Source organism: Artemia sp. Qi Xiang Cuo, chromosome 7 (genome assembly GCF_049724085.1).
Source record: "Artemia sp. Qi Xiang Cuo chromosome 7, ASM4972408v1, whole genome shotgun sequence".
NCBI lineage: Eukaryota > Metazoa > Arthropoda > Branchiopoda > Anostraca > Artemiidae > Artemia > Artemia sp. Qi Xiang Cuo.
The window spans coordinates 13,492,847-13,520,463 of record NC_142800.1 but is presented as its reverse complement, the minus strand read 5'-3'; the positions used below and the strand labels follow the sequence as shown (position 1 = coordinate 13,520,463).

The 27,617-nt window shown below is 36.2% G+C and overlaps 1 protein-coding gene across 1 annotated transcript in view; it reads right to left on the bottom strand.

Annotated features, from left to right (window-relative positions):
• Ppn (proteoglycan-like sulfated glycoprotein papilin) overlaps positions 1–27,617 on the bottom strand; it is a 264,027-nt gene that overhangs the window by 227,323 nt on the left and 9,087 nt on the right. Inside the window, exons 4-7 of the mRNA XM_089091753.1 lie at positions 24,957–25,206; positions 21,922–22,101; positions 16,003–16,198; positions 12,386–12,543 (exon numbers count right to left, since the gene is read on the bottom strand). Of these exons, the coding sequence (XP_088947879.1) occupies positions 12,386–12,543; positions 16,003–16,198; positions 21,922–22,101; positions 24,957–25,206 (784 nt within the window). The remainder of the gene's footprint in view (positions 1–12,385; positions 12,544–16,002; positions 16,199–21,921; positions 22,102–24,956; positions 25,207–27,617) is intronic.

Sequence of the window (27,617 nt, the reverse complement as noted above, 5' to 3'; positions counted from 1 at the left end):
TCAGTTTCAAGTGCAACCCGCAAGATGTCCCTTATCTGGGTGTGTCTTACCAATATGTAAAACTAGGAAAGGACTGTGGAAACAGTGATGTTTTCGGCTTGCATTTACGATTATATTTAGCGTAATTGCAACCCGTTGCCACGTCCCCGCCACGTTGAGGCGCCACTGTTTGTACTCTGTTGTGTGTTTGGACAGTTTTTTGGCTAACTGCTCTTTCTGGGTTGAGTCTGGTTTTTAAATATGGAAGATATGACCTACGACAGACAACAGAATACGAGGAAGAAATGGTAGTCTCCCTGCCTAACCGCGGCAGATCATGGACGATTGTTTTTGTTGTCTTTAGAAAAACAAATGTGGGCAATTGTTTTCAGAAAAACAGATTGTTTTACAAGTTTGTTGCTTTTGGAGACCATTAGAGCCTTAAACGAGACTAAAAGTGTTGTTAATTACTGAACTATAATTTTTGGAGTACCATGAATGTCATACCTGAAAAGTCTATTTCTGAAGCATTTTTGATGACTCGAACTTCAGAGTCGTTTCATTTACACCAAGCGCCTTCCAGTGTTCTGCGGTACACAAAGTAGTGGGCTTGATTTACAAAGCTGGAGCCGGTATGAATATCAACGGCGCTTGCACGATAATTTATTTACGACATTGTACCGAGGTTGTAGATGTTGCCATGCGTGAGGTCCACGTCTTCTGTTCGATGCAGAATAAGTTTTTCTGGATCAAAGTCAACAACGCAGCGCGTGATCTTGTGTCTGAGTGTTCACCTGTCCAAATTTAGAGCTAAAAATTCGGGAGTTTCAGTGACAAATTTTTTCAGTTTGGTGACGTGATCGTTGGGACATGTTTCACCAGGCTATTTCGGGATTAGAACCGAATTGAAAGATATATCGCTGTTGTCGATTACTTCGTTGATTGCGGGCTCGTTTGATTGAGTACACCTGGGATTGGGAAGGAACAGTCGGGAGTGCCTTCGAGATGTACTTAGTTTCTAGACCAGTGACATGTGCTACATACATTGAATCGATGGATTTTGTATTGGTAGAGAGATCGTAAGGCACTCACGTCATTGGCTCAATTTTCTGCGTCAAGCTGTTGGAATAGGTGAAACCAAAATTCGCACAATGATTGCTGATCTCTGCTTTGGTACTTGTACTGCGGCGGTAGGAGTTTACGAACAGCGTCCATTGTTTCGTACGTTTTCAGTGAACTGGTTGCCAAGCGTTTCAGTTCTTCTGCAAGGGGACCATGCATTAAAGAGAGTACGTCAAAAAGATAGCGTTGCATGGCAAAAAGGCACTGCATTGCTGCATTTGCATAAAACGCTGAGCCGTCTGTGTTTCTGAGGCCTCGTCGACCTGGGCCTATGCAACTGCGATATTCTTGATTGACAGCTGTTTCAATCCCCGTTTTTTGGGGGGGTATCAAGCTTTGGACTTTTTCAGTGTTTAGTCTCTTGGTGTTGGCTTTTTTCTTACTGTCAGCGTTTGTGGGTTCCGCTTTCACACTAGAAGCTGAGCGAGACCTTCGATTATCTTTGAGTGCAGATGATTTGGACTTTTTAGGCGGTTTATCTGTGCCAATAGTTGTGGTCGTATCCCGATTTAATTGTTGCTTTTTCGCCTAGGGACCTTTGGAAACTTTGAAGGGTTTAACGATTGTGAATTGAGAAAGATGGGGATGGTATTTTTGTCGAAGCCTATTGTACTCGACTAGAGCTTCTGTGCCTGCACAAATTTTGGTTTTGTCAAGATCGATCAGGTTAAGACCTTCGCTCCCTAACCGCGGCAGATCATGGACGATTGTTTTGTTGTCTTTAGAAAAACAAATGTGGGCAATTGTTTTCAGAAAAACAGTTTGTTTTACAAGTTTGTTGATTTTGGAGACCATTAGAGCCTGAAACGAGTTCGGACAACGTTAAAGGGGGGCTGTGGTGGGAGGGTCCAAACTTCCGGCCCAGTTTACCCCATGAAGATAAAGTCGGAGGAGGATGAAATTTTGCAAGTTTCTTAGTTTGAGCTTGAGCTACAAAATGCAATTACCGTCATCTCTCTGCGACCTCTAGGACCTGAAATCGCTTAACATTGTGGTGGGTCGCCTCTTTATAGAGGCACAAGTGTGCCTCCTTGATTATTGCTTGACTAACTGTTAGCTGATCGTGTCAGGAGTTGAAGTTGGGGGGTACCGCCCCCCAAACCCCCCGCTCTTGAACATTCTTCTGTTAAGGCTTTTAATTCCTGAATACTCAAATCACGTCGTACAGGGTGCCTCCTAATCCCTGTACGTTTTAAGGTTCGAACTTGTGACTCAGCCTCTTTAACAGCCCCCCAAACTGTGCCTCCTAATCCCTGTACGTTTTAAGGGTTGACCTTGTAACTCAGCCTCTTTAACTCTTTAGAAAACGTAGTTTTTTTTTCAAATAATAAACATAAACAGGTTAGACATGCTTTGTTATGAAAATTGACGCGCAGGATATTTTCATAACATAGCATGTCTAACCTGTTTATGTGTATTATTTGAAAAAAACTAAGGTTTCTTGTAAATGTAAATTCGGGGGATAATTTTTTCGGTCTGAAAATAACAAAAGGCCCTAACAGGTCGAATTCTGCTTCGAATGAGTCCTCATTCACCCGGATCAGTTGCCAACTGTGGACTGTAGGCGTTGATAAGAAAAAAAAAAGAGATAATGAATTTTAAGTGGCTATATTTGGTTTTTTGAAAACAGAGAAGGAGTGATCGGATTGAGCTGAAATTTCAAAGTCAAGCTTCCAGACGCTAGGAAGGCTTAACCTCAAAATTTCAGCCCAATCGAACAACGTTAAAGGGGGGCTATGGTGGGAGGGTCGAAACTTCCGGCCCAGTTTACCCCATGAAGATAGTCGGAGGAGGATGAAATTTTGCAAGTTTCTTAGTTTGAGCTTGGGCTACAAAATGCGATTACCGCCGTCTCTCTGCGACCTCTAGGACCTGAAATCGCTTAAAATTGTGGTGGGTCACCTCTTTATAGAGGCACAAGTGTGCCTCCTTGATTACTTATTATTGCTTGACTAACTGTTAGATGATTGTGTATTATTCTTTTCTTTCTCGACAGGGTGTTTTAAGGGTCGACCTTGTAACTCAGCCTCTTTAACTCTATAGAAAACATAATTTTTTTCAAATAATTTAAAAAAGAAACTGATTTTTTTTTTTTATTTAAATTCAGTATATACAAAATTTGTTCTAACGGTGAATCGAACTCGGGTTTTCCGCCTGACTGCCAAAAGTCTCACCACTACACTAAAGAGACATAATTAATATTGTTTTTTAGTGAGGTGATGAATCTTTTTGACGCAAGCAAAACTTGATATTTGGTTTTTGGAAAACAGGGAAGGAGTGATCAGATTGATCAAATTTCGAGGATAAGCTCCCAGGCCCCAGGAAAGCTTATCCTCTAAATTTCAGCCCGATCAGACAACGTTAAAGGGGGGTTGTGGTGGGAAAAATTAACATGGGCTAATATAGGAAAACTAGGTTTTTCGTAAATGTAAATTCGGGGGATAATTTTTTCGGTCTGAAAATATCAAAAGGCCCTAACAGGTCGAATTCTGCTTCGAATGAGTCCTCATTCAACCGGATCCGGTGCCAACTGGGGCCTGTAGGCGTGGATAATAAAAAAAAAAGAATTGACTTTTAAGTGGGTATATTTGGTTTTTTGAAAACAGGGAAGGAGTGATCGGATTGAGCTGAAATTTCGAGGATAAGCTCCCGGGCCCTAGGAAAGCTTAACCTCTAAATTTCAGCCCAATCGGACAACGTTAAAGGGGGCTGTGGTGGGAGGGTCGAAACTTCCGGCCCAGTTTACCCCATGAAGATAAAGTCGGAGGAGGATGAAATTTTGCAAGTTTCTTAGTTTGAGCTTGGGCTACAAAATGCAATAACCACCGTCTCTCTGCGACCTCTAGGACCTGAAATCGCTTAATATTGTGGTGGGTCGCCTCTTTATAGAGGCACAAGTGTGCCTCCTTGATTAAATAAAAAAATATACGTTTTTTAACTGAAAGTAGGGAGCGACATTAAAGCTTAAAACGAACAGAAATTATTCCGTATATGAAAGGGGCTGTCCCCTCTCCAATACCTCGCTCTTTACGCTAAAGTTTTTATTGTTTTAAAAAATAAAATTGTGTGACAGATTCAAACTTTAGCGTAAAGAGCGAGGTATTGAAGAGGGAACAGCCCCTTTCATATACGGAATAATTTCTGTTCGTTTTAAGCTTTAACGTCGCTCCTTACTTTCAGTTAAAAAAACTTTTTTTTTTTAATTTAATTTCTGAAAGTTTTTGAATTAATGCAGCTTTGATTTTGGCTCATCGTACATGAATAATTAAAACGAAATTTGCATATTAATTTTTCTTTTTTGGCTAAATGGCTTTTTCGAAATTTTGTTCTGACGTAACTTACGAATTAACTTACGTTACGAACTTCTATATTCATATGTTGTATAACGCATATTAGGGAGTTTGCCCCATAGTCTATACCGTACTCTTTACGCTAAAGTTCGAATTTTGTCCGAATCACATTCCCCTGAATCACAAAGGCCGGTTAATTAGAATTGTACTAAAGCTCTTTTGAAAGTACTAAGAAAAGATTTAGTATAAAGGCTGAGGTATTAACTACGGGGGCGAACCCCCTCATATACGCAATAATTTCTGTTTGTTTTAAGTTTTAATATTGCTCCTTACTTTCAGTTGAAAAAACTTGTTTTTTTATTTAATTTCTGATTGTTTTTAAATAATTCTTGGAAATCCGGCGCCCCCTTCATAGAAATGTACCTTCCCCCAAGGAATCATCCTCCATGGAAGGATCCTCCCCCGTTACCCCCTCCTCCGACATCCCCCCCATCAACCAATACTACAAACAATGGGCAAAGTTCATAAATTCTAGCCCTTCCCCCGGGAACTGCGGAGGATTAAGTCATCCTCAAAGACATATTTATTATATTTTTTACTATGCTGAACAAAATGACTGTCTCAAAATTTTAATTGGGTGTCTTCGGGAAAAATGAGCGTGGGAGGGGGCCAAGGTGCCCTCCAATTTTTTTGTCACCGAAAAAAGGCACTAGAACTTTTAGTTTTCGTTGAGATGAGCTCTCTTACGATATTGTAGGACTACTGGATCGATACGATCACCCCTGGGATAATAAAAAAAAAAAAAAAAAAAAAACGCATCCGTGATCTTTCTTCTGATTAGCTAAAAAAACAATTTTTTTAACTGAAAGTAAGGAGCGACATTAAAACTTAAAAGGAACAGAAATTATTCCGTATATGAAAAGGGCTGTCCCCTCCTCAACGCCTCGCTCTTTACGCTAAAATTTTTTTTTTTTTGAAAAATAAAGTCAAACTTTAGCGTAAAGAGCGAGGCATTGAGAAGGGGACAGCCCTTTTCATACACGGAATAATTTCTATTCGTTTTAAGTTTTAATGTTACTCCTTACTTTTAGTTAAAAAAACTTTTTTTTTTATTTAATTTCTGAAAGTTTTTGAATTAATGCAGCTTTTATTTTGGCTCATCGTACATAAATAATTAGAACAAAATTTGCATATTAATTTTCCTTTTTTGGCTAAATGGCTTTCTCGAAATTTTGTTCTGACGTAAATTACGAATTAACTTACGTAACGAACTTCTATATTCGTATGTTTTATTACGTATATTAGGGACTTTACCCCCTAGTCGTCACCTTGCTCTTTACGCTAAAGTTTGAATTTTGTTCGAATCACAAACCCCTGAATCACAAAGGCCGGTTAATTAGAATAGATATCTCGTTAGAAAGTACTAAAAAAACTTTAGCGAAAAGGGCGAGGTATTGACTAGGTGGCGAACCCCCTCATATACGTAATAATTTCTGTTTGTTTTTAATTTTAATGTTGCTCCTTACTTTCAGCTGAAAAAACTAGTTTTTTTATTTAATTTCTGATCGTTTTTAAATAATGCTGGGAAATCCGGAGCCCCCTTCATAGAAATGTACCTTCCCCAAGGAAACATCCTTCATGGAAGGATCATCCCCCTTAACCCCCTCCTCTGACACCCCCCCCCCTATCAGAAGAAAATCCCTACTGAAACGTCTTTATACTTCCCATTAACCAATACTATATGTAAACAATGGGCAAAGTTCATAAATTCTAGCCCTTCCCCCGGGAACAGTGGGGAATTAAGTCATCCTCAAAGACATATTTATCAGATTTTCGACTATGCTGAACAAAATGCCTATCTCAAAATTTTGATTGAGTGACTTTGGGAAATTGGGGGACTTTTGGCCAAGTTGCCCTCCAATTTTTTTGGTCACTTAAAAAGGGCACTAGAACTTTTAATTTCCGTTCAAGTGAGCTCTCTTACGATATTCTAGGACTACTGGATCGATACGATCACCCTTGGGAAAAAGACACACAAAAAAAACAACAAATAAACACGCATCCGTGATCTTTCTTCTGATTAACTAAAAAAAAACATTTTTTTTTGTTTTTAGCGACATTAAAACTTAAAACGAACAGAAATTATTCCGTATATGAAAAGGGCTGTCCCCTCCTTAACACCTCGCTCTTTACGCTGAAGTTTTTTATTGTTTTAAAAAATAAAGTTGTGAGACAGAGTCAAACTTTAGCGTAAAGAGCGAGGCATTGAGGAGGGGACAGCCCTTTTCATATACGGAATAGTTTCTGTTCGTTTTAAGTTTTAATATCGCTCCTTACTTTCAGTTAAAAAAATTGTTTTTTTTTTTAGTTAATTTCTGAACGTTTTTGAATTAATGCAGCTTTGATTTTGGCTCACCGTAAATGAATAACTAAAACGAAATTAGCATATAAATTTTCCTTTTTTTGGTTCATTGGCTTTCTCGAAATTTTGTTCTAAGGTAACTTACGAATTAACTTACGTAACGAATTTCTATATTCGTATGTTTTTATTACGTATATTAGGGAGTTCGCTCCCTAGTCAATACCTCGCTCTTTACGCTAAAGTTCGAATTTTGTTCGAACCACAAACCCTTGAATCACAACGGCCGTTTAATTATAAAAGATAGCTCTTTTGAAAGTAATAAAAAAAACTTTGAAGTAAAGAGCGAGGTATTTACTAGGAGACAAACCCCCTCATATACGTAATTATTTCTGTTCGTTTTATTTCTTAACGTTGATCCTTACTTTCAGTTGAAAAAAACTTGTTTTTTTATTTAGTTTCTGATCGTTTTTTAAATAATGCTGGGAAATCCGGCGCCCCCTTCATAGAAATGTCCCTTGCCCCAAGGAAATATCCTGCAGGGAAAAATCTTCCTCCTTAACCCCTTCTCTGACCCCAAACCCCCACTAGAAAAAAATTCCTTCTGAAAAGGCCTGTATATTTCCCAATAACCAATACTGTATGTAAACAATGGGCAACCTTTATAACTTGCAGCCCTTCCCCCGGGAACAGTGAGGGATTAAGTCATCCTCAAAGGCATATTAATTAGATTTTCGACTATGCTGAACAAAATGGTTATCTCAAAATGTGATTTGATAACTTCGAGAAAAAAATGAGCGTGGGAGGGGGCCAAATTGCCCTCCAATTTTTGGTCACTTAAAAAGGGCACTAGAACTTTTAATTTCCCTTCGAATGAACCCTCTCACGATATTCTAGGACTACAGAATCGATACGATCACCCCTGGAAAAAAAAATAAAAAAATAAACACGCATCCGTGATCTTTCTTCTGGCAAAAAATACAAAATTCCACATTTTTGCAGATAGGAGCTTGAAACTTCCATAGAAGGGTTCTCTGATACGCTGAATCTGATGGTGTGATTTTCATTTAAAGTTCTATGACTTTTAGGGGTTGTTTTCCCCTTTTTTCGAAAATAAGGGAAATTTTCTCAGGCGCAAACTACTGACGGGTAAGACTAAACTTGATAAAACTTACATATTTGAAATCAGCATAAAAATCTGATTCTTCTGATGTATCTATTGGTATCAAAATTCCGTTTTTTAGAGTTTCGGTTACTATTGAGCCAGGTCGCTCCTTACTCACAGTTCGTTACCACGAACTGTTTGAAAGGTAAGAAGAGTGAGTGTGGTAATTACAGAGGCATGAGCCTGGGTTCTTTAGGAAGCAAATTATTTAGTATGGTTATACATTTTATACTTAGAGCTGCTGTGGATAAAGCTCTAAACAAAGAACAGTTTGGTTTTAGAAAGAAAAATAGGATGCTTTGACCTAATTTTTACTGTTAGATCAATAATTGAGAAGATCTTTTCATTATAGATTAAATAAAAAAAACAAGTTTTTTAAACTGAAAGTAAGGAGCGACATTAAAACTTAAAACGAACATAAATTATTCCGTATATGAAAGGGGCTGTCCCCTCCGCAACGCCTCGCTCTTTAAGCTAAAGTTTTTTTATTGTTTTAAAAAATAAAGTTTTGAGAAAGAGTCAAACTTTAGCGTAAAGAGCGAGGCGTTGAGGAGGGGACAGCCCCTTTCATATACAAAATAATTTCTGTTCGTTTTAAGTTTTAATGTCGCTCCTTACTTTCAGTTTAAAAAACTTGTTTTTTTTATTTAATTTCTGATCGTTTGTTAGTTAATGCAGCTTTTATTTTGGCTCGCCGTCATTGAACAAGTAAACAAAATTTGCATAAAAATTTTACTTTTCTTTTGCTAAATGGCTGTCTCTAAATTTGGTTCTGACATAATTTACAAATTAAATTACGTAACGAATTTCTGTATTCGTATATTTTGCTTCTGGCAAAAAATACAAAGTTGCAGATTTTTGCAGATATGAGTTTAAAATATTTGTAATAAGGTTTTCTGATACGCTGAATCTGACGGTGTGATTTTCATTAAAATTCTTTCACTTTTAAGGGATGTTTCCCCCCTCTTTAAAAAAAATTAGGTAAATTTTCTCAGGCTCGTAGCCTTTGATGAGTTATACTAAACTTAATGAAATTCATATATTTAAAATCAGCATTATAAGCCCATTCTTTTGATGCATTTATTGACACCAAAGTTCCGTTTTTAAAAGTTTCGATTACTATTGAGCCGTATCGCTTGTTTTTTTTTATTGTTTTTTTTTATTACGTATATGTTATTACGTATATGATGGGGTTCTCCCCTTATTCAATACCACGCTCTTAACGTTAAAAGTAAAAAATTTTTTTTATTCACAAACCCCTGAATCACAAAGGCCGTTTAATTAGAATAGACAGCTCTTGTGCAAGCACTAAAAAAACTGTAGCGTATAGAGCGAGGTATTGACTTGGGGGAGAACCCCCTCATATACGTAATAATTTCTGTTCGTTTTAAGTTCTAATGTTGCTTCTTACTTCCAGTTGAAAAAACTTGTTTTCTTTAATTTAATTTCTGATCGTTTTTTAAATAATTAATGCTTGGAAATCCGGCGCCCCTTTCATAGAAATGTCCCTTACCCCAAAGAAACATCCTCCACGGAAAGATTCTCCCGAGTAACCCCCTCCTCCATCCCCCCCCCACCAGAAAAAAATTCTTCCAGAAAATGTCTGTATACTTCCGACTAACCAATACAATATGTAAGCAATGGGCAAAGTTCATAACTTCCCTTCCCCTGGGAACTGTGAGGGATTAAGTCATCGTAAAAGACATATTTATTAGATTTTCGACTATGCTGAACAAAATAGCTATCTCAAAATTTTAATTGGGTGACTTTGAGAAAAAAAAGGAGCGTGGGAGAGGGTGTATCTGCCCTCCATTTTTTTTGGTCACTTAAAAAGGACGCTAGAACTTTAAATCTCCGTTTCAATGAGCCCTCTTACGATATTCTAGGACCACTGGGTCAATACGATTACCCCTGGGAAAAAAAAACAAAAACAAATAAACACGCACCCGTGATCTTTCTTCTGGCAAAAAATGCAAAATTCCACTTTTTTGTAGATAGGAGCTTGAAACCTCTACAGTAGGGTTCTCTGATACGCTGAATATGATGGTGTGAATTTCATTATAACTTTTAGGGGATCTTTCCCCCTATTTTCGAAAATCAGCCAAATTTTCTCAGGCGCGTAACTTTTGATGGGTAAGATTAAACTTGATGAAACTTATTTTTTTGAAATCAGAATTAAAATCTGATTCTTTTGATGTACCTATTGGTATCAAAATTCCATTTTTTAGAGTTTCGGTTACCATTGAGCCGGGTCGCCCCTTACTTACAGTTCGTTACCACGAACTGTTTGATTATGAACAGGTGTTTGATTCCACCGAAAGGCGAGCTTTAGCGAAGGTTCCTGTATGGTACAAAGGCGAAGGTTCTCGTATAGGCTACCTTGTATTGCGTACCAGATAAATGCGTTAAAGTGATTAGTGCTATATACAAGAACAAAATTTCTGAGGTTAATGTAGGAAATAAAGTTAGTAGCTGATTTGATATTGAATCAGGAGTTAAGCAGGGTTCTGTCCTATTCCCATTTATTAGATCATTTTGATGGACTTAGTCTTAAGGAGCACAGGAAAGGCGATGAGAAAACACAGAATCAAATGGGAAAGAAAAAATTTCTTGGACTTAGATTATGCTGATGCTTTAAGCATCCTAGATGAAACTGATTAGCAAAATGGATGAACTTTTAGAGCTTTTGTGAGGTCATAGGGTTAGAATAGGTTTGACAATTAATGTCAAGAAGACTAAGTCGCTTAGACTGGAATAAATGAAGGTGAAAATGTGCTTCTAGGTAACGAGAAGATCGATCGAGTGAATATCTTCGGTTACCTGTGTGGCACTATCAAAAAAGATGGTGGATGCAGTAAAGATGTAAAAAGTAGAATAGCCAAGGCCGTGGGTATTTTTTCACAGTTGAAAAAAAATTGGAAGAATAGGAATATAAGTCAGCGATTCGAAGCTACAGTGATGACAGTGGTGGAGTATGGTTCTTAAACATGGACGCTTTGGAAGACGGAGGATTTGTTAAATTTTTCCATATAATTTGCCTACGGATATTCTTGGGTACCTGTTTGATTAATCAGATTTCAAACAACAAGCTGTACAAAAAACTCGGTTATGTCCGGCACTAGAATACCAGGAAAAGGCTCATTCGAACGGATACAAAAAGTTCTAGTTCCCCTTTTAAGTGACCAAAGAGATTGGAGAGCAACTAAGCCCCTCCCACGCCACTTTTTCCCCAAAGGCGTCCGATCAGAACTTTAAGATAGCCATTTTGTTCAGTATAGTTGAAAGGCCCAATAACTATACCTTTGGAGGCAAGATGATCTACCACAGCCCCTGTGGAAAGGACTTTAATTTATAAAATTGCCCATTGGTTACGTGTAGTATTTATTATTGGGAATTATACCTACATTTTTCGGGGGGGGGGGGTGATTTTTTTTTTAAAGGTGGCACAAATTTATTTTCACTGTTCAAGGTGGCAGTTATTTATTTTCACTATCCAAGGTGGCGAACTGGTAGTTTAACTGTTCACTGTTCAAGTTACTGGCTAAAAAACTTCGAAACGATCGAAATAATCTACGCCATTTTCTGCCAAAATCATACGCTCAAAACTTTGAGATAGCCATTTTGTACAGCATAGTTGACATCCCAAAAATTATACTTTGGAGATAGCCTGATCCCTCACAGCCCTTGGGAAGAGGTCATTAAGTTATAAAATTGCCCACTGTTTATGTATAGTATTTGTTACTGGGAATTATGCCTATATTTTTCGGGAGGAGGGGTGAATTTTCCGTTGGAGTTTTTTTTTCAAGATGGCACTTATTTATTTTCACTGTTCAAGGTGGCATTTATTTATTTTCACTGTTTAAGGTGGCAGTTATTTATTTTCACTGTTCAATGTGCCAAACTGGTAATTAAAATGTTTATTGTTCAAGTTACTGTCTAAAAAACTTTGAAACGATCGAAATAATCTAGAATAAAGTCTGATCGATCAAAGAAAACTTTAAAAGTATAACAGTTTTCAAGCATGAATAGACCTAAAAAGGGTCCAGTGTTGCCAATTTTTTTACTTTTCCCTCAGTTGCTTTGGTGTTCTCATCGAAGTAACTCTAATAGCTTCTTTTCCCTAAGGGGATCGATTTCAACAATTGTATTTTATTAATATTGGTGGTGGTTTATTTTTTTTAGTTTAGTTTAGTTTTTTTATTTTTGTTTCTCTTGTGCTGAGGACGCCTAGTTTGCATACAGGCGAAATATCCGCGTTGTTTTAGTCTTTCATCTTTCTCTCTACTGGCCGCAGTCTCGTTTGTTGTCTTTTCATTTAATTTTACCTCTCTTTGCTGTTTTTTGTCATGGCTGGCCAGTTCGGCTTAAGAACTGTCATTCGTCAATTTTTTTTTTTATGTCCCTGATACTTTAAATAAGCCAAAAATTAACTAGTAAATATAACACACGTAAAAATTACAAAAATTTTACCTTTGAAAATGGACCGGTAAACCATTGACCTTGGCATTGTTCATTGTGACATTCAGTTGTGTTTTCGTATCGTTTTGTTGGGTCGCAGAGTTCGTCTGATACTTCAGTCACACAATCACCCTTTTTGGAACCACAGAAGACAAGACGAGTCTGAATGCCTTTCCACAAAAAAAAGCAATTAAAATCAGCAAATGCTTCAGCAAAATTTAAGCAAATGATCAGCTCACTATCGCCTAAGCTACATCAAAATTATTAGGGCCCTTGGAGTCATACACATCCAGAACCCTCGGAGTAGTCTTCAAGGGCCCTTGAAGTAGAAGAGAGGCGCGAGGTTTCAAGCAGAAAAGCTGCGGAGCCAATAATTTTTAAGATTTTTTTTTTTTCTTTAAATTTATTTACATAGAAAAACTTTATAAGAAGCAAATGATTTGCGTTACTACCAAGTGTACTACCCGTCGTATTTACTAATAATAAAAAAAGAAGAAAAAAAAGTATTTTAAGAATTGATTTAAATTGTCTTCTTTGAAAGCGTAGTAGCCCTCCTGATATTTAGGATACACCTAGACGTAGTATTAAAGACGAACAGAAATTAAAAAAAAAACATTTTGTTTCAAATTAGAGCAGAAAACGACATTAAAACTTAAATGAGCAGAAATTATTCTATATAATAATTTCTTAAGATGTTATTAGTTTCAAATGGAAACTAATAACATCCTCACTTCCAATCAACATCGCTTCAGATCTTTAAGATCTGTTGACACTAATCTTATACAGACATAGAAGTATGTTACATCATTATTGGATAATGATGTACCTGTTGATATGGTGCTCCTGGACCTCTCAAAAGCATTTGACAAAGTTTGTCATGAATTCCTCATTACCAAACTAAAAGCAGCAGCTGTTGATGATGTTATTGTCCAGTGGATACAGAGTTTTCTTTCAGAAAGAACACAAGTTGTAAGAGTTCGCGACTCTCGAGGTGTCTTTCATTGCTCCTTGTCTACAACCGTTTTAAGTGGCGTTCCCCCTGGGACCATTCATGGGCCAAGTCTCTTCAGCTTATATGTAACTGATGCACCCAATCACCTCTCAAACCTCCTCACTCTTTAGGCTGATGATTCAAAACTTGTTGATAAAGCAGCCACAACCTCTGACTGGCAATCTATTCAAAAGGACATTAATATTCTTGGGACTTGGGCTGATACATGGCTTCTCTCGTTCAATCTTGACAAATGCCACGTAATCCACTTTGGTAATCATAACACACATCAGCAATACCATCTCCGAGGTAACCCTCTTTCTGCAGTCTCTGAAGAAAGAGATCTTGGAGTCATTGTTGATCATAAACTAAAGTTCAGCACCCATGCAAAATCTATACCTTTGTCTGCCCTCCAATCTCTTGGAATGATCAAAAGAACTATCTCTAGCAGACACCCAAGCATGTTTATGAAGCTCTACAAGGCACTAGTTTGCCCACACCTAGAGGTTGGAATGTCCCTGGCCTCACCCTATTTCAAGAAGGACAAAGAAATTCTAGAAAGAGTTCAATGAAGAGCAACCAAAATGGTTGAAGGCCTCAAACAAATGCCATACAAAGAGTGTTTATGTCACTTGAAACTTCCTACTCTTGCATACAGGAGGAAACGTGATGACAAGATAATGACCCACAAAATTATTTCCTAAAATGTTCCCCCTCGTCTCCTTATCCCTCCCCCAGAACATTCTGTGACTAGAGGTCTTTCCAAAAAGATTTTCAAGCAACGTTCCTTAGTCCGAGAAAGAAGCCATTTTTTCAGCCAACTAGCAACGGACTTGTGGAATCTACTCTCTGAAAATACAGTGGCTGCTAATTCAACAGGTGCATTCAAGAAAAATCTAGACGAAGAATTTCTACAGCAAGAGTTCCTGTACAACTGGGAAGCTGCTGAGTCCTCAACCAAAATTTAGCAAACAACCCATTGAAGTCATAACGGAGCATTACAAGGATGAAAATCCTTAATTTCGCTCCAAGCTGCGATTTAAGGTAATTAAGGTAATAATTTCTTAGAAAAAAAATTATTGTAAGCATTGATTTAAAGTGTCTTCTTTGAAAGAGTATTAGCCCTCCTGATATTTAGGATACACCTAGACGTAGTATTTAAAACGAACAGAAATTAAAAAAAAACATTTTGTTTCAAATTAGAGCAGAAAACGACATTAAAACTTAAATGAGCAGAAATTATTCTATATAAAATGAGGGCTGTCCACTCATGAACCCGGCGCTCTTCACACTGTAAAGTTTGTCCTTCTGTCCCGAAACCCTTAAGAACAACAGCTCTAGCACAAACGCAGTTGGAATGTATTCAAAGTTTTTTTTCACAATATCTCACGTATGGAAGAGTTTAAGAGTTTATTTGCATTTGCTTGTGTTTTTGCTTTAAATAACTAATTATTTTTAATAATTAATTTTCAGTTGAAATGTTTTGAAATGCAATCAGCTGAACATTTATAGCAGTCAAAAATGCTTTCAGCAAATTGCTATAAAACCTTAGTGTAAAGAGCAGTGCGTTAAGGATGGAACAGCCCTCCTTGTACACAGAAAAACTTTCGTTTTTTTAGTATTTATGTTGCTTTTAACTTCAACTTCAAAAAATATATGTTTTTCATTCAATAGAAATGCATTAAATTGTAAGACATAAAATTTGTTTCTATTAAGCAGAAAGCGCTATACCCAAATTTGACAAAATATACCCAAAATTGACTTTAAAGAGCTACACAATTTTTAAATAACTCCAGAAAACTGAAATTAGAGGTTTTAGCTTTCTGTTTTGACTTTCATTTCTCCTTCCGTTCTTACAATATTCTTGGGGGGGGGGAGGCCTTCCTACTCTCCTGTCTGTAAAAAAACCAGACGGTTTTCTCTTTTTGTCCCTCTCTCTCCCTTTTTCTTTCTCTCCCTCTCTCTTTTCTCCCTCTCCCTCTTGTCTCCCACTCTCTCTCTCTATCGTTCTCTTCATACCCCTCTCTATTCTTTTCTAACTGTGTCTCTATCCTTTTATTCCTATCTCTTCAAACACACAACACTTCAATTGTTTCACCATTTGATGCCCCATAGTAAAATTTACACGTCCAGAGGCTTAAAATAGTCATAATGGATTCTGATAGATTTTATGTAGTAATTCCCTTGTATAATAAATATATACAAAGAGGTACATAATTGCAAAATCAATTATATTCTTCATAATAGAATTATTAATTGAGTTCCAATCAATTCCAATGCTACTGAACTACCAAAATTACAATAAAATTACAAAATTCAAAATTACAATAAATAGGAGAAAGCATATCTAAATATGTCCTTTTAAAAACATTGAAATACATGTCCAAATCCCAGGAAAATAATTTAAAAAAATAATAATTCCAAATCTTAAAAAATAGCTAACCTAGGCAAAACCACACTTAAAGAGTATTCGTTTAATCGCCCAATTCGTTGAATTTTCGCCCTGCATTTGGCAGAAAATATGCCAAAACTATCCCCTAGAAATAGATTAATTTCTAATATTTTTAATCAAAATTATTTATTTTCCTAAATTGTTGCGTGAAAAAATAGAAATAATAAAAAAAGCATGAACTCTTACCAGTTCCACAAGTGCTCGAGCACTCACTCCACTCTGTGGCATGCCATCCATGTTCACACAATGTGGCATCAGCACATGGTCTTTCTGTATCAGGTCTACGTAGAGCTTGACAGAAGGTTTCATTCACCACTGATCCGGATGGGTCAACACAAAGAACTGACCTAGTTTCAACTGTCAAACCACAGCGATCATTACACTGCAAAAATACAAAATATTAGGTATAGTTTCACAATTTCCCAAAAAAAGTGACATTAAACATATTCATTTTCGAATAAGTTTTATTATTTGCTTTTTCTTAGTTGTTTTATGCTGGACGGATTAAAGATTTAAATATGCATTTTGACGTTTAAAAATTATTTATCTTTAACTAAGTAAACTAAAAATTAATTATCTTAAACATTATTATAAACTGAAATATTTGTATTTTAGATAATTTGAGTTTAATTTTTAAATATATTATCATGCTTTATATTTTATTTATTTATATTTTATCTCTTTTAGTTATTTTAGTTTATAAAATAAGAATACTTTATATATATTTTGTTTATAATTTTTATTTCATCATATTTTGGTTTAAAATATTTAAATTAAGACAGTCATATTTAATGAATAAATATTAAATAAACTAAAGATTATTTTATGTTTGAAGTTTATTTTAAAGACTTAAATATGCATAGCTTGCCTAGAAGCAGTTAATAAAAACCAAATAAAAAAAAAATACAATTTCGAATTGCTCTTAAAGTTTGTTTTGCCTTAGTTATTTTATGTTGGAATCAAACCCAAGGGTTTGAACCTGATATCCCCCCTCCCCTCCCTTCTGGATACGAATCTGTTTCCTGTGTGAATCCAAATGATGAAATAAAAAACAAATACAGCACATTCAGAGACATTATCTAGGCAATTACCAAAGTTTGTCCAAACCTAGATGGCAGCACGGCAATCCTCTTGAAAAATCGTTATCCTATGCTTTTCACCTTAATAATGATAATAATAACATTATTATTATTAGTACGGGTTAACACCCAGAGCTTGTTTTAGAAGTTCTATTGGAGCTTCAAAAAATTTTTTAGGAACCTGTTGGAACCTAACCTCTTAAGATTGATATACGGGTAGCTTGCCAAAAAGCAGTCAAAACAAGTAAATCAAAAATAAGGATATTAATATTTGAATAGATATTGCTAGTTGTTTATTCAGACATTAAACAAGTGCAAATTCGAAATAGTTTCACAGGACTAAACCAATTCTAGCTCACCTTGAAGAAGTCAAAACAGGGTAGATTTGGTATCAGTCAGTATAACAATCTTTTATCTTTAAAAAAAAATGTTGAAATTTTTCTTTGATTTTTTGCACAGTTTTCTAGCTTTTTATAATGGCTATCCATTTTTTTTTATATTATCACAGCTCTTGAAACAAAAACTTTGTAGAAAACCCTAGATGGATTACAACTTCATTAGAGGCATTTTCCGGTTATTCTAACAATAGGTGCTGTTGCAGTGTTGCCAATTAAATAGGAAAAGTATAATGAGGCAACAAACAAGTAGGCAAAGAAATGACGGGGAGAATAACTGGGACTATATAAGCAAGGGTGCATCCGGTTTTTTTGCGGGAGGGGTACAAGAAAAAACTTTTAAGAACATCACATTTGTTCATATGCGTTTTACTTACCTTTTTAGGCTCGTGACACAAATTAGGGGAGAGTGAGGGTCAAACCCAGAACCCCCCTTAATAGGGCCTTATATATATATATGCAAAATAATGAGATAGTACAAAATACTGGGGTATTAATGTTGGAAACAATAAGAAACACTGTTGCCAGTTTGAGGAAAAACTATCTTTTTAAGGGATTTAACAAATCTATCTGTTGACTCATTCAAGCAAAACTTCCACAAGATGGATGAAACCTAGTGACGGGTAGCGGCCCTAGAAAGGGCATATGGCATATCAGAGAATTTTGACATACGTTGTGCCATGAAATAAGTTACAAAAGAAATCACCTTTACTAGCTGATTAGGCTTGTTGCTAATGTCAGGAAAATTTCCATTGTATATTTAAATATTTATTATATCATTTGCATATTAACTCCAAACCCGGAGGCTATGCTTTCTCCTAAATTGATTTTATCTGTTGGAACCTTGAACGTTAGGACGCTTGCTAAACAAGGCAAAATAGATCTTGTCCTAAATGAACTAAACCGATATAAATGGGATATTGTGGGACTTTCAGAAACACATCTCCCTAGCACCGGCGAAGAAAGGATCGACAACACTAGTTTGATCGTGTCTGGGAGAACCGATGGAGTCCATCGCCAAGGTGTTGGTTTTTTGATGTCGAGTAAAGCACGAAGATCCCGGATTTCCGTAACGTCCGTGTCAGAACGGTCGATTATGATACTAATGAAAGGATCAACGATCAACATCACGATCATACAAGTCTATGCTCCTGACTGCAGCGAACCAGATGAAGAGTCTGATAATTTCTACCTTCAACTGCAAATCCTAGTTGACGCAGTTCCCAAACAAGACATTGTTGTTGTCATTGGCGACTTCAATGCTATTGTTGGTAACGATTCTGCTCGAAATGAAGATGTTATGGGTAAATTTGGCCTTGGACGACTTAACAATAGGGGCGAACGCCTCATTGAATTTTGCAGAGACAGTGGTCTAGCCATTACCAATACTCTCTTCAAACATAGAGAACGTCGTAAGGCGACATGGACTTCGCCGGATGGAAAAACCCGTAATCTTATTGATTACGTGCTCGTCTCTAGGCGGTGAAAATCATCTGTGCTAGATACTGTCACCCTCGCAGGTGGCAATTTCGACAGCGACCATTCCCTGGTCATGTCTGCACTAAAGATACGCCTGAAATCTTCCGCAAAGCTTAATAATAGACCCGCTCGTTTCAACACACATCTTCTCAAAGACCCTCAAATTCGCCAAACCTACATCGATGAACTGTCTACTCAAATATCGGACCTTCTTTCTAATATTCCTGTAACTCTATCTAAACAGGATATCGATAAACTGGTCACAGACTCCTCTAAGATCATCAGCAAAGTAGCGATGTCCACCCTAGGAACCAAAAAGGGTGATAAAAAGCCTTGGGTAACAAATGAAATCATTTTATTATATGCTGAGAAACGAAAACACAATGACAGGTAAGACAGAGAGAGCAGGGACAGATATAAGCAGTTGAAGCGTGCTGTAGAAAAAGCCACCCGTAGAGCCCATCGCACCTACATTAAAGACAAATGTGAACAGTGTGAGGCTGATTTTAAGAGAGGTAATTCATACTTCATGTATAAGAGAGTTCGTGAGCTAACAAGCAAGAAAAGCCTCAGTTCTTGTACACTGCTAGATAAAAATGGTTCTCAGATACAAAGCACAGAAGGCATCCGATCGAGATGGATGGAGCATTTCAAGAAAAGCTTAATCCTGATATCTTTCCAAACTCTGCTGTCCTGGACCTCTTGCCCGTTACTGTCTCAGACCCCAGCCCACCTCCTCTCCTTTCTGAGGTCGAAGATGCCATCCAAGCGCTGAAGACTAACAAGGCCCCTGGCCTGGACGGGATACAGGCAGAACTGCTGAAAGTCCGGTGTGAACCACTTATAGATCTTTTCCACAAGATTGTATCCTGTACCTGGCTAAAGAGTCATTTCCCAACTTATTGGTGCGAAGCCACAATTGTTCCACTACACAAAAAGGGGTCAAAGGCAGTATGTGGTAATTACCGTCCTATTAGCCTAACAAGTCAAACTGCCAAGATCTTCACCCGAATTATACTCCAACGAATCAGAGCCGTGTCATCCTTAGCAATCCAAGAATACCAAGCCGGGTTTCACCGTGGGAGATCGATCGTTGATCAAATTTTCACTGTTCGCCAAATTTTAGAGAAATATCTGGAATTCGGTCGCGGCCTGTATCAGCTCTTCATCGACTTTAGGCAAGCATTTGTACTTATTTGGAGAAATAGCCTATGGCATATCCTCCTCAATTACAGAACCCCACGAAACCTAGTAGATCTTATCAAGGATATGTACTCAAAATTTGGAAGTCCTGTCATGACTAGTGAAGGTCTCACTGACAGTTTCCAGACTTCCGCAGGTGTCATTCAAGGATGCCTTTTGTCTGCAGAGCTGTTCATCCTTTTCCGCACAGCAGTCTTATCCCTGGTGGAAACAACTTGTGGCGCACATATAGGGGGTGTTCAGATAGATAAGCTAGCCTACGCCGACGATATCGACGAAATGGCTGAAACACCCGAGGATCTACAAGCCGTTCTTGACGACGTCTTCGAAGCCACTAGTTCTTTTGGAATGATCATAAATGTATAAAAAACAAAGGCTATGTGCTGCTCACAAAAGCCGCAGGATATAGTTAAGCCAGACCTGAAACTTAACGGAGAGACTATCCAGTGGGTCGACGAGTTCCCTTACCTAGTTAGTCTGATCACTAGTGACAACAGTCTATCAAAAGAAATTAAAAGACGTCTCGCCCTCGCGAGTTCCAGTTTCAGGGCCCTTATGCCCATATGGCAAAGCAAGAATTTGTCTCTGCGGCTTAAGACACGACTTTTTGATACCCTGATCATCCCCATCGCAATCTACTCATGTGAAACATGGACACTGAAGGTAAATGACAACCGTCGACTTGCAGCATTTGAAACTAAGTGCCTCCGCCGCATCGCCGGGATCACTTACCTTGATAGAATCTCAAATGTTGAACTTCTCGAGTGCCTTAAAGTACATCAAACAATTCTCACGAAGATCCAGCTCCAGCAACTTCGATGGCTCGGTCACGTACAACGGATGAGTCGGCCCCGTCTCCCGAAAATCACCTTCGAAGGCCAAATTCACGGTTCTCGTTCTCGTGGTCGTCCCCCTAAAAGGTTGAAAGAAAACTTTGCACCTCACCACCTTTCGGACCTTCTTCACCTAGCAGAAGACCGTGAAGCATACAAAAGGCACATCCACGCCATTACGAAGAAAGAGGCCCCAAGACGACCTTTAAGGACGAATGGGACTTAAGTCAAGTCAAGTAAGTCAAGTGTGTGTGTGTGTGTGTTACCGTGAACGTTACTTTTTAGGTTTATGCCAGGTTTGATGATGACAGGTTGGCTTAGGTCAGGTTGAGTTAGGTTAGGTTTTTTACCCATTATGATATTTTTAACCTAATTTAAAATAACCCAACCTAACTTAACCTAGCTTTAACTTTTACCATCCAACCTTGCATAAGACTTAAAAAGTTGATTCGCAGAGGTAATTGAAACCAAGCGGAGAAAAAGATAATTTGGACATTCACCAGTGAATGTTGACATTACCAGATTTCAGACATTCACAGTAACATTTATATATGATAATAAAATCCCTGATTCGAAGAAACTAAATTATATAAATAACTGCTATAATATAACTAAATTATATAAATAACAAAATTATAATTATAAAAAATAATTATATAACTAAATAATATAAATAACTTGAATTAAATAAATTCACGGAATGATGAAGAAAATGGAATGACAAATTGAACCAGATCACTTTTTGTCCGAAAAAAGTTCTGGCCTATATTGAAATGGAGTTTCAACTTAGTCATTGGGTTCAATTTGCCCAATGCAAAATAATAAGACAACCTGGTAAAACAACTGTTGTAGTGTGCCAGCAGCATTGCACCAAGCTGCTGTACTAACAGCAACAGTAACTGAGAGAATTCACTTTTAGATTTTATGATATTCAATATTTGATTACTTTATATAAAACCATAAAATGAATCTTCAAATTCAAAATTATTTGGAGAGCAAATACAAATCATTATTTTACTTCTTAAAATCATGACTTCGAAATAACTATATAAATTAATTAATTAAAGTTAATTAATTAAAAAATTAATTAATGATCAAAACAAGGCTAAAACTTGCCCCACTCCACTGTGACGCAATCCAATCGACTCCTTCACACGGCCGTAGGTGACAGAACTCTTCCTCAAGAGGACGCTCCTCTCCACAGGCATCATCATCTAATATTTCAATGGTTTCGCCAATTTTTCTATGACACGTGACTTTGCGACGTCTAATGCCTTCTCCACACAGTTGGTCACACTAAAGGTAAAATAAACATTTTATATTTTATTAGTTTATATATCTTATATTACAAATTCTATATTCCAATTATAAAAAAGTTTTCCCCACATAGCTGATTACAATAGAGTTCCTATAAAGATTTTTTCATTTATATTTTTTTCATTATAAAGATATTACTTTACAAAATGTTATGTTAAAAATCTAAAGATAAGTAAAACTAGAGATAAAGTAAAATTTGATATTTTTTTATTTATATAATTTATATTAGAAATTTTGTGATTTAATTATTTAAAAAATTTTACCTACATATCTGGCCACAATAGATATAAAATAAAAATGTCATATTTTCTATTAATTTAAATATTTCATATTACAAATTTTATATTTTAAATATAAAAGAAACTTCTCCTCATAGCTGGTTTCACTAGGGAAAAACTTAAAATTCTATATTTTCTATTAATTTATTTATTTTATACTGCAAAGTCCATATTTTAATCATAAAAAATTCCCCGTATTGATGATCACAATAGCGATAAAATTAAATTTTATATACATTAAAGCGAATCTGATTTTAATTATTTTTTTTTACTACGAGAGCCATTTTACTCCTAGAATCATTATTTATTTAACATCTATTTTTTATATATCAACTGATATGATTTATTAAGGAAAAGGAATCTCCCACTAGCCTAAATTTAGACTAAATTCTTATGACTAAAAAAAAATGAAAGAACAATCATGAAAAAATTACTGGTTAGCTAGCATCAAAGTATATAAATTATAGGCAGTGTGATCATTCCCTATCTCACCCATTATAAAAACCCGGACCGCGGTGCGAGTGCTCCAGAGAATGTAGAAACATAAGCGACATTAGATCTTTTCACGGGTAGACAAGTCAGATTTCTCTTGGACGCAAAACTTGGCTTCAACGTTGGAACACTAAATTTTGAAGAAACTAATCTTAAATTAATTTATTCCAATACATATATGAAAATCGGTAATTAGTAGTGTAATGTTATTATTAGATGTTTTTAGGAATTAAAAGTAGGTTTCAAAGTCTCAAGTTGGTTTTAAAGGCATTTTGAGAAAGTTTCTGCCAAAATACGTGTTCCAGGGTAATTGGACCACTGATGGCAGATCAAATGAGAGGAGCTGTTTGTACGCGCTAATGCAAGAATAAATGGGAGGAGCTGTTTGTTTGCACCGAGAATGAAGAGCCAGAAATTATCCGCGGTAAAGTTACTGCTATATCTTTATACTGTGGCTAGCATAGTGAATGAATGGTATAAAATTTATCCCTAAAGCCGAACAAGCCAACGATACTAACGATTTTATAAAATGGTATATAATAAAATGGTTAATCTTAAAGAAGAAAATGATGAATGACTATAAAACTTTAACTAGTTAAAAAATGATGAATGACTATAAAACGTTAACTAGTTAAAAAATGATGAATGACGATAAAACGTTAACTAGTTAAAAAATGATGAATGACTATGAAACGTTAACTAGTTAAAAAATGATGAATGACTATAAAACGTTAACTAGTTAAAAAATGATGAATGACTATAAAACGTTAACTAGTTAAAAAATGATGTATGACTATAAAACGTTAACTAGTTAAAAAATGATGAATGACTATAAAACGTTAACTAGTTAAAAAATGATGAATGACTATAAAACGTTAACTAGTTAAAAATGATGAATGACTATAAAACGTTAACTATTGAAAAAATGATGAATGACTATAAAATGTTAACTAGTGAAAAAAATGATAAATGCCTATAAAACGTTAACTAGTTAAAAATGATGAATGACTATAAAACGTTAACTAGTTAAAAAATGATGAATAGTTGAATAGTAGGAACATCGTCAAAAATGATGAATAGTAGGAACATCGGGGTGTCATTCAATTTCATATAGTAACAGGGGAGATTTGGAAAAAGCGAAAATAGTAGACTGTGTTGATGCATATAATGTGATCCAAACTTCGTGTTTTAGAGTTTTGCTTTCATTTTTCTGGCTGCTGAATTTTTCTTCGAACTGTTTGGTTCCAGGGTCTTAATTGTGAGGTCGGTTACAAATCCCCTATCCCACCTCATCCCTTATTTTTAATTCAAGTTTAATATTTGTGTAACAATGTTCAGATCATCTAAATGATACCCATTCCTGAAAATTGGACTCCATAAAACGTTTTCTCTGAGGGAGAGAGAGGGGATTAAAATTTTCACCGTTTACAAGAGTAGTTCTGGGAACAAATACTTTTTTAAGGAAAAGATCACCATTAAACCTCCCTCTTCAGTGTAGATGATAGATATAAATGTAATCTATTATGCAACATTTTAATTCCTCAATAAAAAAAAAAGTTGACAACCTGAAGCATCCATATAATAAGTTCAGTCCAAACCTTTTCCTCAGAAGGCAGAGAGATTAGAAGGCTAACCCCCTCTTTATCACTCTCCCTCTCTCTCTCTCTCTCTCTCTCTCCCTCTCTCTCCCTCTCTCTCCCTCTCTCCCTCTCTCCCTCTCTCTCTCCCTCTCTCCCTCTCCCTCTCTCTCTCTCTCTCTCTCTCTCTCTCTCTCTCTCTCTCTCTCTCTCTCTCTCTCTCTCTCTCTCTCTCTCTCTCTCTCTCTCTCTCTCTCTCTCTCTCTCTCTCTCTCTCTCTCTCTCTCTCTCTCTCTCTCTCTCTCTCTCTCTCTCTCTCTCTCTCTCTCTCTCTCTCTCTCTCTCTCTCTCTCTCTCTCTGAGGCCTTTTACAATGAACCAAATCCGTTTAATCGGTTGAGGTTAGATTTGATTTGGGTAATTTTTAACGACTATTTATTTCAAGTTTTATCTCAGGTAATTCAAAACTGAAAATAGTAAGACTTACTGGTCCCCAGTCTTCCAGATAGAACGAAGGGCAGATTAGGTCTTCATTGCACTTTTGAAATGAAATTGGCTTAGATCCAACATCTTCAAGGCAGACTTGATCAGGAACAACAGACGGGTAAAGACCATTCATTTGCTGCTCACAGTACACTGTACGAAATTGTACACCACCGCCAATTCCACAGGAGACACTGCATTCTGTCCAATTTCCAATAAACCATTTCGCCGGACAGGGATCAGTATTACAGGGTCTGCAAATGATAAAAAAATAAGCACAGCTATAACGTTTATTCCTCATCGTTCTCTGCCATCCAGCCTTAAATTGAATATGCGAGTGAAACGAGTGAAACTTAACTTGAATATGCAAATCAAGTTTGAATCGAATAAAAATAACTGCAAACAAGAGTTTGGGTATCGCCTCACTGCAGAAGCCTAAAATCTACTGTGTCGTTGGCGCTTTACTGAAAAAGAATTATATTACAAATGTTTTCTTTTGTACTTAATATTGAAAATAAATATTAAAATTACAGTAAAATTTTGAACTGATGAGCTTTCAGCAATTAATATCATTATACATAAAATATTCAGTTTAATTTATTAGTTCTTTCCAAGATTGGTCAAGACATATAGTTTCACTACAAACAAAATTTGGATACTGTCCCCTTCTTTAACTGTAAAAACCAAAATCTTTCTGTGTCATTGGCTCTTCACTGAAAACGAATTACTCGTATATTACAAATTTATAATTTTCTAGTCCTTACAGCATTGAAAATGAAAAATTGAAACTTGAAAATAAAAATCTTGAACTGAAGGTTCTTTCAAAAGTTAATATTATTATATGTTTGTTATTCAATATGACGTTGTTTATGCTTTCCAAGACTTTTCAAGACTCATATAGTTTTCAGTAAGGCGCCAATGACGCAGTAGGTTTTAGGCTTCTGCAGTGAGGCGATACTCAAACTCTTGTTTGTAGTTATTTTTATTCGATTCAAACTTGATTTGCATATTCAATTTAATTTTCATTCGTTTTAAGATTTATTATTCGTTTACATTAATATATATTGTATGTTTGTTCGAATTGATTGTTTATTTAATTTCTTCTGTTCGTTTTAAGTTTCATTTGTACTTTAATAGCAAAATATTTTTTTCCTTTCAAGCTTGATTTTCATGTTCAATCTAAGCATTACTTGCTTTAAGATCTATTTATTCATTTATATTATTACTTGTTGTATGTTTTTTGCTATAATTGTTTATTTAATTTCAGTTCGTTTTGGGTTTCATTTATTCTTTAATAGTAATTTCTGGTCGTTTTGGGTTTGAATTTTAACAGGCATTTGTATCTCCTGAGCTTAAGTTAAAAATGGCCTTTACTTTTCTTTGAAAAAATTATTTTTCGGAAAGTTTTTTTTTAATTAATTAGGCAAAAAAAACATCTAGGGATGCCACTTGATTCACCTTGACATTGCATATTTTTTATAAGCCAGCAACTCAGTTTCCCTGAAAATTTGATCACACATGTTTTAATTATGTCTCGGGAATTTTGGTTACCATAGTGACATCAAAAATTGCTACATGCATGGAATGCTTCTGGTGGCCTTTAGTTTTCACTAAATAGATTCTGACTCCACTCATCAGATTAGAAGCAAAAGCAAGCGTAACTTCTTGAATAGTTACAAACTGAGAGTTAGTGCGTAGTTTCGTTTTAATTTTTTTTCGTCAAAAGTTGCTGCTACCACCTACCAAGCTCAATAACTAGGGTGTACTGCAGTTGACTATGGTAAGTATTCTAAGCAAGTCAAGGAAAACTAGTAAGAAAAGTGGAGCGTCAAGTACCAAGCTCAGTGACTAGGGTGTACTATAGTTGACTTTTGTAAGTCAAGGAAAAATAGTAAGAAAATGGAGCGTCAAGTACCAAGCTCAGTGACTAGGGTGTACTGTAGTTTACTATGGTAAGTAAGTCAAGGAAAAATAGTAAGAAAAATGGAGCGTCAATTACCAAGCTTAGTGACTATAGTGCACTGTAGTTGACTATGGTAAGTAAATCAAGGAAAAATAGTAAGAAAAGTGGAGCGTCAAGTACCAGGCTCAGTGACTAGGCTGTACTCTAGTTGACTATGGTAAGTAAGTCAAGGAAAAATAGTAAGAAAAGTGGAGCGTCAAGTACCAAGCTCAGTGACTAGGGTATACTATAGTTGACTATGGTAAGTAAGTCAAGGAAAACTGGTAAGAAAAGTGGAGCGTCAAGTACCAAGCTCAGTGACTAGGGTGTACTATAGTTGACTATTGTAAGTAAGTCAAGGAAAAATAGTAAGAAAAGTGGAGCGTCAAGTACCAAGCTCAGTGACTAGGGTGTACTGTAGTTTACTATGGTAAGTAAGTCAAGGAAAAATAGTAAGAAAAATGGAGCGTCAATTACCAAGCTTAGTGACTATAGTGTACTGTAGTTGACTATGGTAAGTAAATCAAGGAGAAATAGTAAGAAAAATGGAGCGTCAAGTACCAGGCTCAGTGACTAGGCTGTACTCTAGTTGACTATGGTAAGTAAGTCAAGGAAAAATAGTAAGAAAAGTGGAGCGTCAAGTACCAAGCTCAGTGACTAAGGGTGTACTGTAGTTAACTATGGTAAGTAAGTCAAGGAAAAATAATAAGAGAAATGGAGCCA